This window comes from Bidens hawaiensis, unplaced genomic scaffold (assembly GCF_021521415.1).
Source record: "Bidens hawaiensis isolate Kalapana, Puna unplaced genomic scaffold, B.hawaiensis_p1.1 tig00005523_1, whole genome shotgun sequence".
Lineage (NCBI taxonomy): Eukaryota > Viridiplantae > Streptophyta > Magnoliopsida > Asterales > Asteraceae > Bidens > Bidens hawaiensis.
The window spans coordinates 336806-354760 of record NW_027491356.1 but is presented as its reverse complement, the minus strand read 5'-3'; the positions used below and the strand labels follow the sequence as shown (position 1 = coordinate 354760).

General features: G+C 36.4%; 2 protein-coding genes across 2 annotated transcripts; both read left to right on the top strand.

The window, feature by feature from the left end:
• The first annotated feature begins 5373 nt into the window (after positions 1-5373).
• On the top strand, positions 5374-7262 carry LOC143630064 (F-box protein At4g35930-like). Its single transcript, XM_077099163.1, has 4 exons — positions 5374-5808; positions 5914-5988; positions 6085-6194; positions 6299-7262. The coding sequence occupies exons 1-4, from the start codon at positions 5410-5412 to the stop codon at positions 6561-6563; spliced, it is 849 nt and encodes a 282-aa protein (XP_076955278.1). The 5' UTR covers positions 5374-5409; the 3' UTR covers positions 6564-7262.
• Positions 7263-13348: 6086 nt separating this feature from the next.
• LOC143630062 (peptide methionine sulfoxide reductase A5-like) lies at positions 13349-15356 on the top strand. The gene is made up of 4 exons (XM_077099162.1): positions 13349-13641; positions 14000-14112; positions 14195-14339; positions 15021-15356. Exons 1-4 carry the CDS (start codon positions 13360-13362, stop codon positions 15216-15218), a joined length of 738 nt encoding a protein of 245 aa, XP_076955277.1. The 5' UTR covers positions 13349-13359; the 3' UTR covers positions 15219-15356.
• Positions 15357-17955: the final 2599 nt, after the last annotated feature.

Sequence of the window (17955 nt, the reverse complement as noted above, 5' to 3'; positions counted from 1 at the left end):
TTGAACTAGAACAACAAGTGCGGAACATATGCTGAGATAAGCCATAATTGAAATTATGTTCCTCCCTTTCTTCTGGGTCAGTCAAAAGTTCCAAAATTTTTGTGTAGTAAACACAAAGAAATCACCTTTTGCTTCAAGGTATTCAGGGTCGCCCCTGGGATTTCAGCTGCCCTATGCGACTACTAAAGATTGACCCTTATATAAAAAAAGAATTACTAATGCACTCATAATTGTTATCACAATAAACAAAACACAAACACTAACAAAAATTCAAAATCACCAAGTTCATTATTTGCTAATGATTTAGCTTCACATTGTATTTTAGCATCATTATCATGTTCTGCAACTTCAAATGTTTGATGATCGTTATTACTTGTTTAGTGCTTGGATCTTTGGGTTTACTAGCTAGTTTGGATCTCATCGGGGACAACCTCAACGGTTAGTAAAGTGTACGTCCCTAGACGTGTTTACACATCAAGAGCACCACTGCTCGATAATTTTTTACGCTCATCGGATAAGTCCATGGCTGGACAAAACTAATGACCCTCTCGGATACACACATATATATGTGAAGAAACACTATGTGACCCCGGCGGATTATGGATAATCTTAGGGTTAAGTAGATGTTTCCAACGAGGGTTAGGTCCTGCAAAGATGGTTATTCTTCTGATGACCTGCAAAACAGACACCGTGAGCTCGTCACTGAGAAGGGGGGGGTTCCTCCTTGTGACCACCATCCGGCGTGAGAATCAGACTAGATTGCTCTGGATATAAGTGTATATTGAGAGAAATAGCTAGGGAAGATAAGATAATATCAGATGATATCCCCTCATACCGTTCCAAGGTGTTGGAGTATTTATAGCCGAAGGTAGGTTTCCAAGCAGGTACAGCCAGCTGTATAATATTCCTTTTCCACCAACTGTGGGCTACGTACGTGCCATGCTGGTGGTTGGTGGGTAGGCAACGGCTGATAGTGACATGGCCGGCTGTGTACTATTCCTTTTCCACAAACTACAGGCTATGTACGTGCCACGATGAGGGTTGGTGGGTAGGCAGCGGCTGATAGTGACATTTTGTACTGGAGCATGCTCCTCCTCGTACTATTGTCGGTGAGCTGTCACCCTGTGATTGGTTCATGGGCTGCTTTGGTCAGATCTTATCTATTTTGTCCATACCTTGGCAGGTATAGTACAAAAGATCTTTCAGAAGCATACGGACTGGCTCTTTTGGGCGGGAATATTCCCGCCTTGCTCATTCCTTCTTCAGGTGACATTGCTGAAGTATTAAGAGTTAGTGCCTTATGCGTGTAGCTTTACTGTTAGTGCGGGTAGCCTTCCTTCTCAGCTTGTACCCATAGCTGCGGGAACAGGCAGGGTACTGTACCAAGGGAGGCTTTCCTGCGGGAACAGCTGGCTTACTGCGTGTAAGGTCTTCATCTCTCTGAGCATGGTGGGTCTTGCGGAACCAGTTGGTCTTTGCGCAGACGTACCCCATCAAGGTGTGTCTTGCGGGTCCAACTGGGCTTTGCGGGGACCTACCTCTTCAATATGTATCTCAAGTTTCGTTGCATGTATTTTATGTGTCATTCGTCATTTTCATTTGAATTTGGATTTGCGCTCGTTAAACCGACACGCTTCGTCGTTTCATTTTGTGGGTTGTGTTTTGAGTGCATCGCCTAGGAAAACGAGAGGACGTGCTGCGAAGTGTGAAGGATGAGACGTAAATATGAAATTCGTATTAACAATCAAAAGAAATTTTAACATGTAAGTTAGCTCAGGTGGTTAAGACTCTTTGGTTTGACATAACATGAGTCCAAGAAACACCACTCGTGTTCAGTTAGGGTCCTAGCGGATGTAGAGCTTGGCTAGGGTGGGCCGGTGCCCACCTCCATCTACCGGAGTACCGAGTTTGTAGCTACAAATTAGCATGCGATGAGTCAATACTTAGTCCTTGCCACTGTTAATATATGCTTCTTTGAGAATACAAAGATAAAAAAGAAGAGCAAAGACAGGGGCGGATCTACGGTAGTAACGGGTGGTTCCGCGAGTTTCGAAATTATAGTGTATTTATATATAGAAAATAATAAAGGAACCACCCTATAAATTATACAGGAACCATCTTAAAAACATATAAAGTGCTTGCCCGGATGGTAGTTTGTGGGTTTTGTAACCCGGAGGTCGCAGGTTCTATTCCCGTTTTTATAGTTTTTTTTTTTTTTTTGTTTCTTACTAAGTTACCCTAACCGATGTTAGGGTTTTTTATAACAAACATAAGCAAAGCAGCGCCTCTCTTCGCAAACAGGCAACAGCAGTCGTCCACCGCCGTATATGACCACCGTAAGCCACTGACCACCGTCCACCGCCATCCGCCGGCGCCAACAGCCTCCCTCAGCCACTCCCGCTGCCCACCTGTCCCGCACAACCCCTGACCAACCAGTCTATCAGTCTATCAGCCATTCACTCTATCAGTCTATCACTCTATCAGCCACTCAGCCCGTCTTTGATCCCCGTCCTCCTGCCACTGCCTACTCTTACTCGGAGTCTCGAATCCTCTCACTTTGAAGGTAATAATTCATTGTTAAATGTTAATTGTTCATGATTGTTAAGTGTTAACTACTTAATTGTTAAGCTATTTGTTAAATTTAGTTTTAGTTTGTTAGGTTATTGGTTTTAATTTGTTAGTTTGTTAGTTTTTGTTAGATGACGGTGTCTCTTTTATTATTTTATCGTATTTTTATTATGTAATGAACTTTTCCCGAACCTCAAACCGACCCGGAATTTTATATACCTGACTCGGTGAAATTGAAACATATAAAAGTAGTGCACCACCCAAAAAAAATTCCTGAATCCGCTACTGAGCAAAGACATAATTTTAATGGATTTTCCGGCCATCGGTAGCACTCATGCCGTTAACTTCAAAATGAAGGAAGAGGAAGAGAGCTTTATGGGGAGATGTGTTAAAATTATATTCATATCTAACGTGTTATATTTTATACTATTTTTTTAAAAATTGTTGAAAAGATGAACAAGCTAGCGCCTAGCGGTAGCGGCTATAAAACCTATCACGCAGGCTAATTTTTTATTAATTTTTAAAAATATATATAATTTTGTAAACTGATTTTATTTTGTTTACTATAATATTAGATAAAGAAGTGAATACAAATTTCCGTTTTCATAAGTTTTGTTTGGGTTCGTAATAGAGCGAAAATCACTTTTGTTACTTTGGAAGATTGGTAGGTTTTTAGTTTTTAAGCTGGATAATTGCATATGGGGGGAGGTAGTTAGATCATCCGTAGTGGTGGCCTTATTGTGACGTTTTGAAGCCATAATTAGGGGTGCAAACGAGCCGACCCCGAGCTCGACTAGGCTCGAGATCGGCTCGTTTAACTTGTACAGGGCTCGAGCTCGGCTCGTTTCGAGCTCTATTTTCAAAGCTCGAGCTCGGCTCGTGAGTAGATTTTCAAGCTCGAGCTCGGGTCGGGCTCGACTCGTTTACTATATATCAATTATTTTTTTTATATAATTATAATAATTTTTATATATTTTTTTCTATTATAAATTTATGTATAAAATAATATATATTATTTAGTTATTTTTAATTATTTTTTCATAACATTATATATATTAACTAATAATTAATAAATATATATTTTAAAAAATTATATACATGGAAAGCTCGTTAGGCTCGTGAGCCGGCTCGAGCTCGAGAAGTGAAGCTCGGGCTCGGGCTCGTTTATTAAACGAGCTTACTTTTAGGCTTGAGCTCGGGCTCAGGCTCGATCGAGCTTTTTAACGAGCCGATCTCGAGTAGCTCGCGAGCAGCTCGGCTCGTTTGCACCCCTAGCCATAATGCTTGTGAACACCGCCCCCAGGCATTATAGATGGCGTTTTGAGTGGGCATTTTGGAAGGCGTTATGTACATAATTTGCAATGGCTCGCGTTTTGAGGAGAGTTGTGTGTGAGAGAGAGAGAGAGAGAGAGAGAGAGAGTGGAGGAATAAAATAATGATTGTGAGAGAGTTATATGCATTTTTCCACTACACTTGTTTTTTGCAAAACTTTGAAACATGACATAAAATGTTTGGGGTTATATATTTTTGACTACGCATGGTCTTAGATAAATCTTGCATGTATTTGATGGTTGTACTTGTTTGGCTAGCTTCTGGCTAGTTTATTGTAATGATAACTTGTTGGTCTTTTAAAAAGACAGATATTTTCGAAACATGTTTGCTCTAATATCTTGTTTACTTAATTATTTACTTATGTCATGCAATTGATGTATATTAGTATGATTTTTATTGATATGATTTTAACTTTGAAAGAGCGTTGTGTAAAAATGACCAATTTACCCTTTTAGGTGTCCTAAAAGTTCATTTAACTTTAGGTCTCAAGAATAGTTAGTTGGCTTTTTTCTCATTGACCCGACCCATTTTTTAATCGATCCATTTTATGCCCGCCGTAACAAAAATTTCTGGATCCTTCTATGGTTAGAGACTCGACATGGAAAAAAGTTTTGCACGAAAATATTTGATCGCTTGTTAATGTATTTCAAAGACGAGAATACTTTTTCTGGTACGTCTTACACGGGTTTTGAAATGGTAAAAATAAATCGTCTTTTTAAAGTATTTATAAGCATGTGTCTTGAAATAATTCGTGTAATTTTTGAAAAAAAAAAGCCATATAATTCTGATTTTTGTCTCTCAAATAAAAATATTATAAAATTAAAAAGTAATTACACATAAATATTTTTCCTCCGCCGACAAATTCGACTACTGGACACAACAAACACTTTGGATTCCCAAAACCCACGTACGCCTCTGTCATCTTCCCAATCAAAAAACGCCACGTGTCTGATATCATTAAAACTTTTTTATTTTCATTTTATAAAACAAAAAGCCTAAGCGTTTCAGAACATAATTTTGGTTTTGGCGGGCGTTTCAAATTGCTGATTCAAAACCCTAGCACCTCTCATTTCTCGACGGCGGCCTCTATTCACGGTCCAATCGATTTCAGTCAGGTATGTATTTGTGTTTCGATTAATCGATGTTTATTATCATTATGCCTCTGTTCTAATTTTTAGTTGATTTATTTCTGTTTTTGGAGCTTCGATTGGGATTTTGTATCCATTTCGAAGTGTATATACGAAAGCTGTAATCTAGGGTTCTTATTTGCTGGCTTTTGAGGCTGTATGTTTATTGATTACATATAGCTGTTTGGAATTTGAGATGCCAACTGGTGTAATTTGATTGTTGGGAATTTAGGGTTTGTTTATTGCTGATGTTGTATTCACAGTGAATTTTTAGCTGTAATTATCAGATTAATAAATTAAATTGACTGTAAAAAGTCTATGGTGTCAGGTAACCAGGCAACAGTGTAAAGGGATTAGATCAAAAGAGCCAGAAGGAAGCGGAATGGGGAAGGTGTCTAATAAAAACAAAGCGTCTGTGAAATCGAAGCAGAAGCGACGGGTTCATGATTCTAACAAGTATCTGAAGCCGGGAGCTCTTGCTCAGCTTTGTAACAGCAAAGCGTCTGCATCTGCATCTGTGTCTATGTCGATGTCGTTGTTGTGTTTGGATCTTGGGAAGAAACGGGTTGCGGTTTTGGATGCAGAAGAAGCTGGGTGTAATCTTGGGTGTCGGAATAAGTCTGGCAATGAAAGCCCAATAATATTATCTCCGGAACGATTAAGATCTGGTTCTGAACCTGTTGATTTGCTGAATGAGAATAACTTACAGAGAACACCGCGCCCTAATGAAGGGAAAGCGGATTCTGAATCAAGACTTGAGTCTCTTCCAATGGAAATGCTGGTAAATGCCTATTTTATCCTTGTTTTGATGGTTTTGAGGAATTAGTGAATTGTATTTTACTTTAGATCTGACTAGTGCCTAATTCGTCTATGTTTGTGATTGAAGGTTAAAATACTTTGTCACTTGCACCATGATCAGCTTAGAGCTGTTTTCCATGTTTCTGAAAGGATCAGAACGGCTGTGAGCTTCTTTCTTTGTTTTATTTCTTTTTACGTTGTAGAACATGTAAATATAGAAGGGTAATCTTGGAAAATGAATGTTTATGAACCGAAACAGGTTACTATAGCTCGGAAGTTTCATTTTAACTACACTACACCAGATAGAGCTCGACTAGAAATGCTGAATACAACAACTCCAGTCTCTACACAGCACTGGCCTTTTGTGAGGTTGGTATCTTAAAAGTCAACCTACTTTGACCTTTTAGAAATTATAATTAGACAGGTAATTGACATATTTAACTACTAATGACATGATTTTTCATCTACTACAGTAAAGAAGATAAAAGAAGGAAACTCTTGACATTGTCTAGAACTCCAAAAGCACCTAGGCATGGGGCCCGCCCTCCTTCACGTCTCAAAGTGATGGAGATGCGCCAAGTGGCAGCTGTTTTGTTTCACGAATCATCATTTTCTCCAAAGTACACTGTTCCATCTGTACTGCCTAAACCTGTATGCAAACCGTTTCCTTCAAACAGAGCATTGTTTGATGAAGAACTCGAGCTTTGTCAGGCTGTTGCTCAGAATAAACTTTGTTAGTGTTCAAGTAAGCTTTATTTATATACATGTACATGGTGGATCTTTGGAAAGTTTGATGGAACTGTGTTTGTGTTATTATGATAGATCAGTTGTGAAGCAAATTTTGTTTCAGTCTTTCGTTTTTTGATGTTCCGAGGACATGTTTTAGGTGATGTTTTATTATCTTTGAGAAATGTTACTATAGTATTATTATAGTCGTTTTGTGTGGTTTATTCTGTTTACTTTTGAACAGAAGTTTTCCTCATGCAACGTATTTATGTCAAAAGCCATTATCAGATTGATTGAATGTATTGTTTTGTATCTCAATCGTGGTTAAGTTGGGCGGATGCGAATTTTATTTGTAATTTGTATACGGCTTCAATGAGCTTAATTTTAATCATAACTTATTTAGAGGTTCTCAAATGCTTACCGTCAATATACTTAAATTCAACAGTTGAGTGTGAAACAATTTGGTGGTGCTCGGATGACCATGAGACAAATTTGTCTCACACGTATCTTGAAGTAGTTTAACATGTCTACCCTCTTTAGTGAACATTAGTGTAAGAGACTATACAGTTAGCTTATTATATGCAAATATAGAGGCCATGATCAAGTGTGCACTGATTGTTAGGAAAAAAAAGTGTTTTGCGGGCATTCGTAGGTCCTTCATGAGGATCGTGAACATAGTTGCAAAAATCTTTTCTGATATCAAGTTGATATATAAGCCTTTAGTGAGAAAGTGGAATGCTGAAACGTTCTGTCGCAGAACCCAAATACACTTCATAGTTTCAGAAAACGTTGCTACATTTAAAGACTGTTGTGTTAGTCAATCGTGGAGAAAAGAGTCTTTATCAAAGTTGGGTATGCTTCTTAGGCCGTTAATAGACGAGTTGAGGATGTTATATGAGCATGATGTTCTTGTATATAATGTTTATAATAAGAATACTTTCATAATAAAAGTTATACTACTATGGACCATAGATGACTAATGTTGTCTGGTTGAAGCACACATGACAAGTTAGCTTGTTCTGTATGGGTGATGTGCAATATCTTTAGTTACAAAATGGGTGAAATCTTGCTGGTTTTATTTTCATCAAAGATGGTTACCTGAAGGGCACAAAATCCGCGCTGATAGAAAATGATTTCTTTCTAGAAGGTCGTGTTATATGAACAATCACCAATGTTAACTGATGAAAAAATATGGGACACTCACCAATATTTTGTCCTAAAAGAATAGAAAGCTTTAGGAGTTCTAACCGGGTAAAGATTAGCATATTCTAGAAGGTCCGATATTGGAAGACGTTAAGCCATCACATCATCGATGCCATGCACATTAAGAAGAATGTATTGGGTGATCTTTTCAACGTTGTTATTGACAACCAAAATAAAACACGACTTAGAAGAGAAGAAGGGATGTAGTGTAACAACCCTAAATTCCAACCCTGAGTTTCGTTTTTAAACCAATTAATTTCTTTACCAACGAATAAATACTCTACTATACTTCTAAAATCACCATGTCAGCCTACCTGTACTTTTGAACTCACGACTACTTGCTTGGGAAGCATATCACTTTGCCACTAGGATGACCTGTTAAAGTTAAAATTTATGTTTTAATTAATAAAATTTAAAAATCAAAGACAAAAAGAGTGTATGGCAACTTCGTAGATGTTTAACAAACAAAGCTGTGATGCATGTAACTTTCTATCATTTATTTATACCTAGAGGATTCCATGCGTCAAATAAGTTATTTTGAAAGCTCATGATGACGAATGGCCACAATTTTATTACATATGAGTCAGTCGCTACGATATCTAAGATAGCGACTTTAGAGTTGAAAGTCACTATCTCATATGTTGACTTCACTTTACATAATCTAGTCGGATTAAAGTTTCATAATTTTTGTCTATCTGCGGCTAAAGTTGTGACATCCCTCGATTTCGGGTCAAATTGTATTTATTTTGTATTTGTTTTTATGTTGTAAACCGACCCGATTTATATCCCGAACATTTCAAATATATAAAATATTGGATTTTATGTTACTAAAACATTCCCGCTTGTCTAATTTGAAAAACCCCTTTTACGGATTCGAAAACGGACTTAAAACGCTCAAGATACATCAAAAACGAACTTCCGGACGCGAACCGACGTGTAGACCAGCAGCAGACCAGCAGCCCCATCTTTTTTTTTTGTTGTTTTGTGACTTGTCTTGACCCCTCTTGCATGCAAACCTTGATATTAAACCCCATGCTTAACCCTTTCAACCCACCTTATATATACACCCCTATCCCCTTCATTAATCATTGTTCATTCATCTCTTTCTCTTCCAATTCTCAAGCATTCAAAGGTGTTCTTCATATTTTTTGGCAGTTTGACTTTCCAAAGTCAAACTTACCATAGTCTTACATTATAATCAACTTGTTAACACTTATTTATACTTGAAGATTGTTATACAACATATATATAATAGCACCCTTTGTACCTTTGGTGGGCATTTCTCCGGTCTCGGTCGGTTAAGTGTCCGGCCCATAAGACAAAGCTACATGGAGGACTCGTAGTAGTCCTTGATTATATATATTTCCGCATCTAACCCTCAAACTTGTTATACTTGCTTAACTTCTGCTCATCTTAGTTCTATTTTACATTTTGAGTTCCATGGTTATGGGTTTGTAGAGACTAGCCTCGGTTATTCCGTAAATAGCTCCAAACTTGAAGCCGAACTTTTATTTACTAGTTTGTTTAAATAGTTGTATAAACATGTTTTATGTAAGATTTGAGTTTCTAAAAACCATAATAATTAGTTCCATGGTTATGGGTTTGTAGAATCTAACCTCGGTCTTATCCCGAAACAATATCCGAACAGGAAACCGAACTTTCGTTTAAAGACTTTGTTGTTGACTTTTTGTATGTAAGACTTTGGTATTATTATTTATAAATTATTTTACAAGTTCTATGATGTTTGGACATGTGGTAACCATTCTTGGCCTTATTCCAAGATAAAAACCGAACCAAACGGAACTAAACCAAGTCTACTCGCTTAAAACACACAAGTGTGTTTTTAACCATTAAAGCTTATATATTTCTTTAAAAATACTTTATAAACTGATTTTTATTATTTTCACAAAGTACTCGGAATGTTGAATCCAACTTGATCCTATAACAAAGTTTGGACCGACTAAACCGAACACTCGCTTAACGGACGTTGTTAGTTCTAAAACAATAGAACTACATACTTGGTTAAGTCTCTTTAAGATTTATTGAGTTATCTCATACATTTATTATTTTGGGAAAGTTGACTTTGGGTTTGGTCAAGTCACCAAGACCCGAACCGACCACCCGAACACTCGTTAAAACCTGTTTTAGTATCTATATTATAAAGAGACTTGCTTTCTTGCATTTTTACCCACCTTATTACTTAACATAGGTTGAGTAAAATTAAGGGCTAGATACTTTAACCCGGTTCGAGCAAACTTACATTTTTAAAGGACTATTATTATAATTTCTTAAATATTTACATTTTAAACCTTAAACTTTAAATTGTTTACATTTCTTATCATTTATTTTCGTTTAAAGACTTCCAAGACAACTTTTCTAATACAAGACTTCTTCTCCTTTAGGCTTCGGTCGTTAAACTCATCGTTCCGGTTAATCTTCAAATCATCAAATCTTTCAAGTTTATTACTTGAATGTGAGTACTTTCATCCCCCGTTTTCACTCTTTTATATTTTGGGGGTGACATTGCAAACTTATTCAAATCCAAATGATTTATACTTGAGTCTTAAACCACAAACTTTATTGTATACTTTACTTAAATAAATGCTCGATTTGGTGATTATATGCTTATATGCTTAAGTGCTAATGTGTTTACCGCTTTTGGATGGTTGATTTATAAATCCGAGTATATCTGGCATCCCCTTATAGAAAGGTGTCGTTAATGTATTCTTATTAACGGTTTCATTTATCTAAATTGTTGCTATTTTTTATTGTTTTGTATACAAGTTGTGGAATTTCATATTATATATCTATTGTTCAAAAACTATGAAATTGCTCACCAACCTTTGTGTTGACAAAATCTATTTATGCAATGTTACATATTTGACTTTAGGTTGACTCGAGGACTTGAAGAAAAAAAACGTTATCGAGACTATTAGGATATTATCAAAACGAACAATATATTATTTACTATGATTTGAATTCGGTTAGTGTATGAACAAGTTATGTGACTCTTTGTGTTTTTATGAATTTAAATGAGTTGATTAAATATTGTCACTTAATAGTGTCGTGTGCGATGAACAATCGATTGCGTCCCAACGTTTCCGTCATGGTCGGGGTGTGACAAAAGTCGCATGAGATGGCGACTTTTAACAACAAAAAGACGTAAAAGAAAATGTTCCTCCATTCATGGTTTGATAATCAATTTCATTGTTCACACCATTTGAATGATCAAAATATAAAATTTAATGTTAACACCAACTACTACTTCATTCCACATGCATGCTTCCATGGAATCCTCAAACCGGTAAATAAACAGTTACATCCTCGGTATAAGTTACATACGCTCTGACAAACGATCAATCACCTAGAATACAAGTCAATACTGCGCTTTGTGTTGGCAAAGATCAAACATCATATACTATTCTTTCTAGCTACAACTCATTCCCCATGTCTCCATACAGATCAACCTCCACATTACTAGAACACTGCATAATCATACAACTTACCATACTATCCATGATGATCATGTGCACCATCAACCACACCAGTGGTGGTATTTTGTTGGATGTTGCACAACAACAGCAGCAGCACGCAGCACCAGCTCCCCCAGAAGATAGAATCGGAGGCGTGCTCGGAGGTGGTATAAGGGCTCAACAAGTGATGCAATGTTTCACAGGATGTGGTCAAGAAATTGTGGGGTGTGGTGTCACTTGCACCCTTGGGTCATCTCAAAGTATTGCACCATGCTTTATGGATTGTGGTTTGTCTAATTTTGTGTGTATGAACACCTGCTTCCAACCCACTATTCCTCAAGAGGATGTTTCGGATATCGCCATCACTGGTTTGAACCCTAAACACGAGCCCACACCCATTCATTGATCAACCACCACTCAGGTTTCTATTGGCTAAATCATTCAGCTTCCTCATATATAGTTTTCTAATATCATCATGCTTATCATATCATATAAAGAATTAATGATATATATGTAATATGTTCTCATTTAGTTGCAAGTAACATATTGTCACGTTATTTCAGTCTTTTCTTGTACTAGTATGAGTATTTTACTAGTTGCATTACATGTTCGGTTGGTATTTACCAACAGTTTTCAAAAAGGGTTGGTTGATAATGAGTACCAACTGAATCGGTAAAAATCATGTTTGTAGTTCAACCGATCGTAGGGGCGGACCCACATGTGTAGGTAATTGGGCATCACCAAACACTCATGAATTTTTGTTTATGCATAATCGAAATACGAGCGACACCCAAAAATTTTTGATAGCAAGACCCATAAAAATAATTTGCTTGAAAAGTAAACAAATATAATGTTGGCTCAATGGTATTGGCTTGATTAAATCGCTCCCCCCCCCTCGTCATACATAAAGGATGCGTGTTTGTATTTTCAGGGATCCTTTATCAATTTTCCCTCGCCCTCTTAAACTCGTGCTTCTAAACTTTTTACCTAGTCATCTAAAAGTCACGATAAGTGTAAGGAACCTAGTGATGGGTTCTCGATAACAAACGCCAAAACACGTTTAAAAATCAGTAGTTATTTGTTCATTGAAATATTGAATAAGTTATACGTACATATGCGAACTTGAAAACTCTATGACACAAAATTGAAGAAATAGCTTTGAATGTTTTATGTGAACGCTACTTAAGTAGATATGATCCGGAGCTATAACTAAAAAACTAGTTATTTCAACAAGTTTACATTTTAGATAATTTTCAAATGAATTTGGTATTAATTTTTACCCGCTCCAACATGATTGAAATTCTAAATTAACTCATATGCACCCGAACACCAAAAATTTCAAGCACCCATAAACCAATTCCTTGGCCCGTAATAACTGGTCCAACCAACTAATCCGTTTCAGTTTTCAAACCACGAGCCTAACAATTTACTGAATTTTCAACAAAATTCGAAATGGCTTACTGTTCTATTTGATTTTGTTAATCCATATAAATAATAATCATTTCTTAGCATTCTCATAAAACTAACCTCTTTAAAATGAAAGAAATATTAGTGATGCTCTTCTGATCAAAATAAGCTCATATAAGATTCCATTTAAGATGAAAAAAAAAAAAAAAACCCGAAGACAACAATCTTAGTTACCAAGTCACAACTTTAATTGACATGCTTTAATATTTAGTAAAATTATGACTAAAATTTGTTTATAAATTCAATGTTTATGATTATAGAGTATTAACAATCATAAATATTTAGTTTCGACAGCACCAGGCGATTATGGGAAATTAGGCGAGTATGTAACGTTCACTAGTTGAATCCTTGGTCAGGTAATGTATAGTAATGACTCAAAAATCAGCCAATGTAGTTTTTAAAATATTAAGTTTTTTAATATGAAAAAGATAACGGCTTAACTTGTTGTCAGTTTGTCTCGTGTTTAGATGTGATCACTATTTTTTTTCAGTTTAAAAAGATTCTTTCCTAAAAAAATTATTAAACACTGTGTAACTTAAACGACATCATTTCCGTTACGCAACAAAAACATTCGGGTTTCTAATCGGATACCGTCACAAACCTCCCGGAGATTATTATTATTCCGGTGACCTCTTCTCTCAGTCATCCGGTGAAACCAAACCCTAATGAAGCCCTTTCATCACATCCTATCATACATTATTATAATTATATTCTCCTCCTCCGATGTAACTCTAGGTATTAGGTTTCCCAACCCGATGTCTCAGGTGGCCGTAAGCCCTCCAGATCAGTTCCTGAAAACAGCCGTGTTCTCCCTCGGAAGCTTCTGGAGGGCCGAATCCGTGTTCGGTTGCTTGGACGGAGTTGTCAGAACCACCGTCGGTTACGCCGGTGGATCCAAATCTAACCCTGAGTACCGAAGCTTGGGTGATCACGCTGAATCCCTACAAGTATGCATCTTTTACATTTCCAGTTGGTTAATTGGGATTAATCGGTTCAGGATTTATATGTAATTTTTGAAACATACAAATATGTACCAAATTTTATATATAATTTTTCAATTTTGACTTGAGTTTTTTCAAATAGCAATATAACTAATCCGTGGGGTAGGACTAGCGATTAATCAGGATTTTTACAACCATTAGTATAATGCACTTTAATTTGTAGTATTTTAGGTTAATGTTCTATAAATTAATTTGAGGACAATGAAATTGTGCACTCTGTTTACAGATTCAACATTCTTAATATATGCTGAAGATTGTGAGACAGTTTGTTAAAATGTTTTAAGATCATATGAACTCTGTGCAGATTGAATATGATCCTCGGGTGATTAATTTCAGGCAACTTTTGGAAATCTTTTGGTCTAGTCATGACTCTAGGCAAGTGTTTGGTCAAGGTCCTGATGTCGGGAACCAATACAGGTGGCGTGTTGTGTTTTAACATCTTTTCGTGTTTGTGTCTTCAGCTTTTGAATAGTTAAATTTTATGTTTTTGGTTTAACAGGTCTATTATTTTTGTTAATGGAACCGATGAGTCCCGATTGGCTACCGTAAGCAAAGAAAGAGAGCAAACTAAGTCGAGAAGTAGCATTGTGACAACCCAAATTCAACAGCTTGGTACCTTTTATCCTGCAGAGCCAGAACACCAGGTTTGTTTTTTTCTTGATTCTTTGGTGTCGGTAATGATTCATAGTTTGTTTTTACATTCTATCTTAAACAAACATGTTATGTCAGTTATTCTGAGTTTAAGAACAATATAAGCAGTTACGCACAAGCATCCATGATTCAGTCATGACCACAGGAAGTTGCTTATGACTTCTTAAAAATAAATTATTTTTCCAACATCAGTGATATATGGTGCTGGAACTCATATAAAATATATATGTCAGATGTAAATTATAACAAAATATGGTACAGATTTGAACAATCTTAGCATGATTAATGAAAATTAAAGGCTTAATAGAAAGAAGACATTCATCATATCTTGACTCTGGGATCCATAGCACATCCAAAGAGTATGTATGTGAACAATCAAAGAGATCCATTGACTAAAGAAATAGTCAAAACACATAATTTCAAGGATAAATTGTAATCGGGAAAATTTATATCTATTAAGTCCTGTATGGATATAGAGGTGTTCTTCGCAGTAAGTGGTGAATGAATAAATGTGAAAGAATGTATGTGTTATATAACAAATTTGTCAGTTTATTAACTATTTTATTGATAGTCTATATGCGTATATAACTCTGGAAGTCTGGATATAAGACCGCCCCAGTGGTTTTGAAGTATTACTGAAGCCTCAAGGCAATCTACTGACTTGAAATATGCAGAAATTTGAGCTAAAACGAAACCCATTTCTTCTTCAATTGATTGGTAACTTGCCGGAAGAAGAATTGGAAAAATCGAGCTTGGCAGCAAAGCTAAATGGGTATGCAGCAGATTTATGTCCACCAAGAGTTCAAAACCGGATCGATGGAAAAGTGAATGAAATTATAAGAAAAGGGTGGCCTATTCTACAAGACCTGTAGGTTGTTTTTACAGACCTGAAGAGTCACTTGTATCAGTGTTTATGTAAGTTTTTGGTTAATATTTATGGCTTTAGTCACCTCTGTACTTGTATTTCAAGAAAACAGTTGGAACATTGATAAATATGTAGTGCTAAATATTGAGAACCTAATAATTTTTTTATGATAGATTCATGATTGATGGTTCGGAATCTGCAAATGATTTGCTTCAGGCTGATTTGTCTTAAGAGAATGTTTATGTTTGGTTTCATTCGACCTTAAACAGCTGTTTTGTGTTTTGTTCTCATTTCGTCCCAAGTGGTATGTAGGGATGTTCAAAACGGTTTGGGACTAGGAACCGGAACCGGTTCCTAACCGGTTCCTATATTCAAAACCCCCTTTTAAATCGGTTCCAGGCTCGAACCGGTTAGGGAACCGAACCGGTTCTCCCACCCTCGGACCCCTAACCTATCTAACCGGTTCTTACCGGTTCCTACACTGTAACCAGTTCCAACCGGTTACAGTGTAAATTTTTTTTTTTTTTTTCGTTTTTCGTTTGCGATTTGGATTCTAAACTACGATTCGTATTTGTATAGCATGAAAAATAAACAAAACAATTAACATAAAATTCATTTTATTTACTTTAAGAAGTTCAAAAAAAAAAAGGTTACATGTTTTAAAATCTTCAAAAACAAACTAACAAAACATTAAACTTATAAATATAAAGTTGTGACATATTATTTCTAGAAAAGCCTTATTGTTCGTCGTAATTATTGAGCGACGACTTCTTCCTCGGAATTACTTGTAGAAATGCATTCTTGTTCGTCGTGCACTCGAACATCAAGTGGTGTTTCATATTCGAGAGTGGTTACGTGTTGAATACGATCGATTGAGTCCAAGTGATCCTTTAAGCAAATGCACATCTCCACCGACTCCGAATTTAGTCTTGTTCTTCTCACCGATATTACCCTGCCACTAAGAGAAAAAGCAGATTCCGAAGCTACCTTAGAAGCTTGGACGGTTAGTAAATCACGGGCCATGGTGGCAAGAATCGGAAACTCGGTTTCCTTTACCTTCCACCAAGCCAAAACATCAAAAGTGCCATATTCCTCTTCGGATAAACCGGTAGAGTAATCATTTGCACTATACCTTCCTAGTTCGCTTGAAGGGGTGTTACCCCTTTGTTTTTTAGCCGTTACGTTGCGAACGGTGTTCATAAGGCTAATCATGGGATCTCGTACTCTAGTAGCACTTGAACTTGATGAAGACCCCCCCCCGGCATAGGCATGTGTATGTTTGACCCATATTTATTTAAATAAAAGTCATACATAAATTTAAAATTCAAGTTAAAATAATTTTTTGCCTCTGTTGAAAAGTTTGGGTCAATTTCATGCATATCTAAGGCTGAAAAAATTTCGTCTATCACACATTCAACCCCCGTAACATTTAACATTGGGTTTAAAGCGGCGGCGCAAGTAAAAACCGGTGGCAATTCAAGAAAGTATTTTTTTAATTTAAACTTCATTGGTAATATGATGTTTGAAAACATTGGACTTTTATTTTCAAATTCTTTAAGATTGTTAACCATTAAAAATAACTCCGAAAGAACCAAGGGACTTGTCGGATAATACGTTCCCGATAGTTTCGTAGTTGATGTTTTAAAAACTTCAAGAAAAGTCGATAAGTCATTGATAATTTCCCATTTCTCATTTGAAAAGGGGATTGCCAAATCATTCTCGGCAAGACTAGAATGAAACATTTGTAAAGTTTCTCTTTGTTCCAAAGCACTTTGAAACATTATGCAAGTGGAATTCCATCGATGAGGTACATCCCAATTAGCTCCCAAAGCTTTTCTTCCCGTATCTTTACAAAATTTTCTATAATCCATTTGTCTTTTTTTAATTTTCTTAAAAACTTCATGTATCATTAGTCTAAAATCGTTTATAACCGATGTAACCTCATCCGAAGCAAGTCCGTCTTGCACGATTAAATTAATGATATGTGCAACACACCTTGAGTGAAAAAATACACCATTGCAAATCGGCGTATATTTTAATTTTAATTTATCAACTGCAGATGTATTATTCGACGCGTTATCAAATGCCATTGAAAATATTTTATTTTCTAGTTTACAAGTTTTTATAACATAATCTAAAATTTCAAACAAATTATCTCCCGTATGTGGATACTCAAAGAGTTCGAAAGCAATGGTGCGTTTCATCATTTCCCACGATGACGGGTCTACCCAATGAGCGGTGACACAAAGATAAGATTCGGGTAGGCCATGTGGAGCCGACCAAACATCACTAGTTAAGTTTATTCCCGTATTTATATTTTCAAAATATGCAATTAGTATCTCTTTGGCCTTCTTCCACAATTTTAAACAATAACGTTTAAGAGTATGACGACTTACGTGAGTGTATTGTGGTTGAAGCGTATCTCGAATTATGGCGGTTAAGCGAGGGTTGTCGAAGTGGCTAAACGGCAAAGCTTCTTGAATCACAAACTTCGCCATACGATCTTGAACTCGATCAATTTGGTATGTAAATATTCCGCCTTCACTATCCATTTGCGTTTGTTGCGAATCGACTTTCTTTTTCAACGCCTTGCAATACGGTTTTTCGATGTGTTTCTTCAAATTTGAATTCGAAAGTGGGTTTAAATAAACCCCACAAAACTTGCACCGAGCCTTCAATGAATGGTCACTCAATTCAACCAAATCCCAATTGCACCAAATCTCTTGATTACGATTATGAGGTAC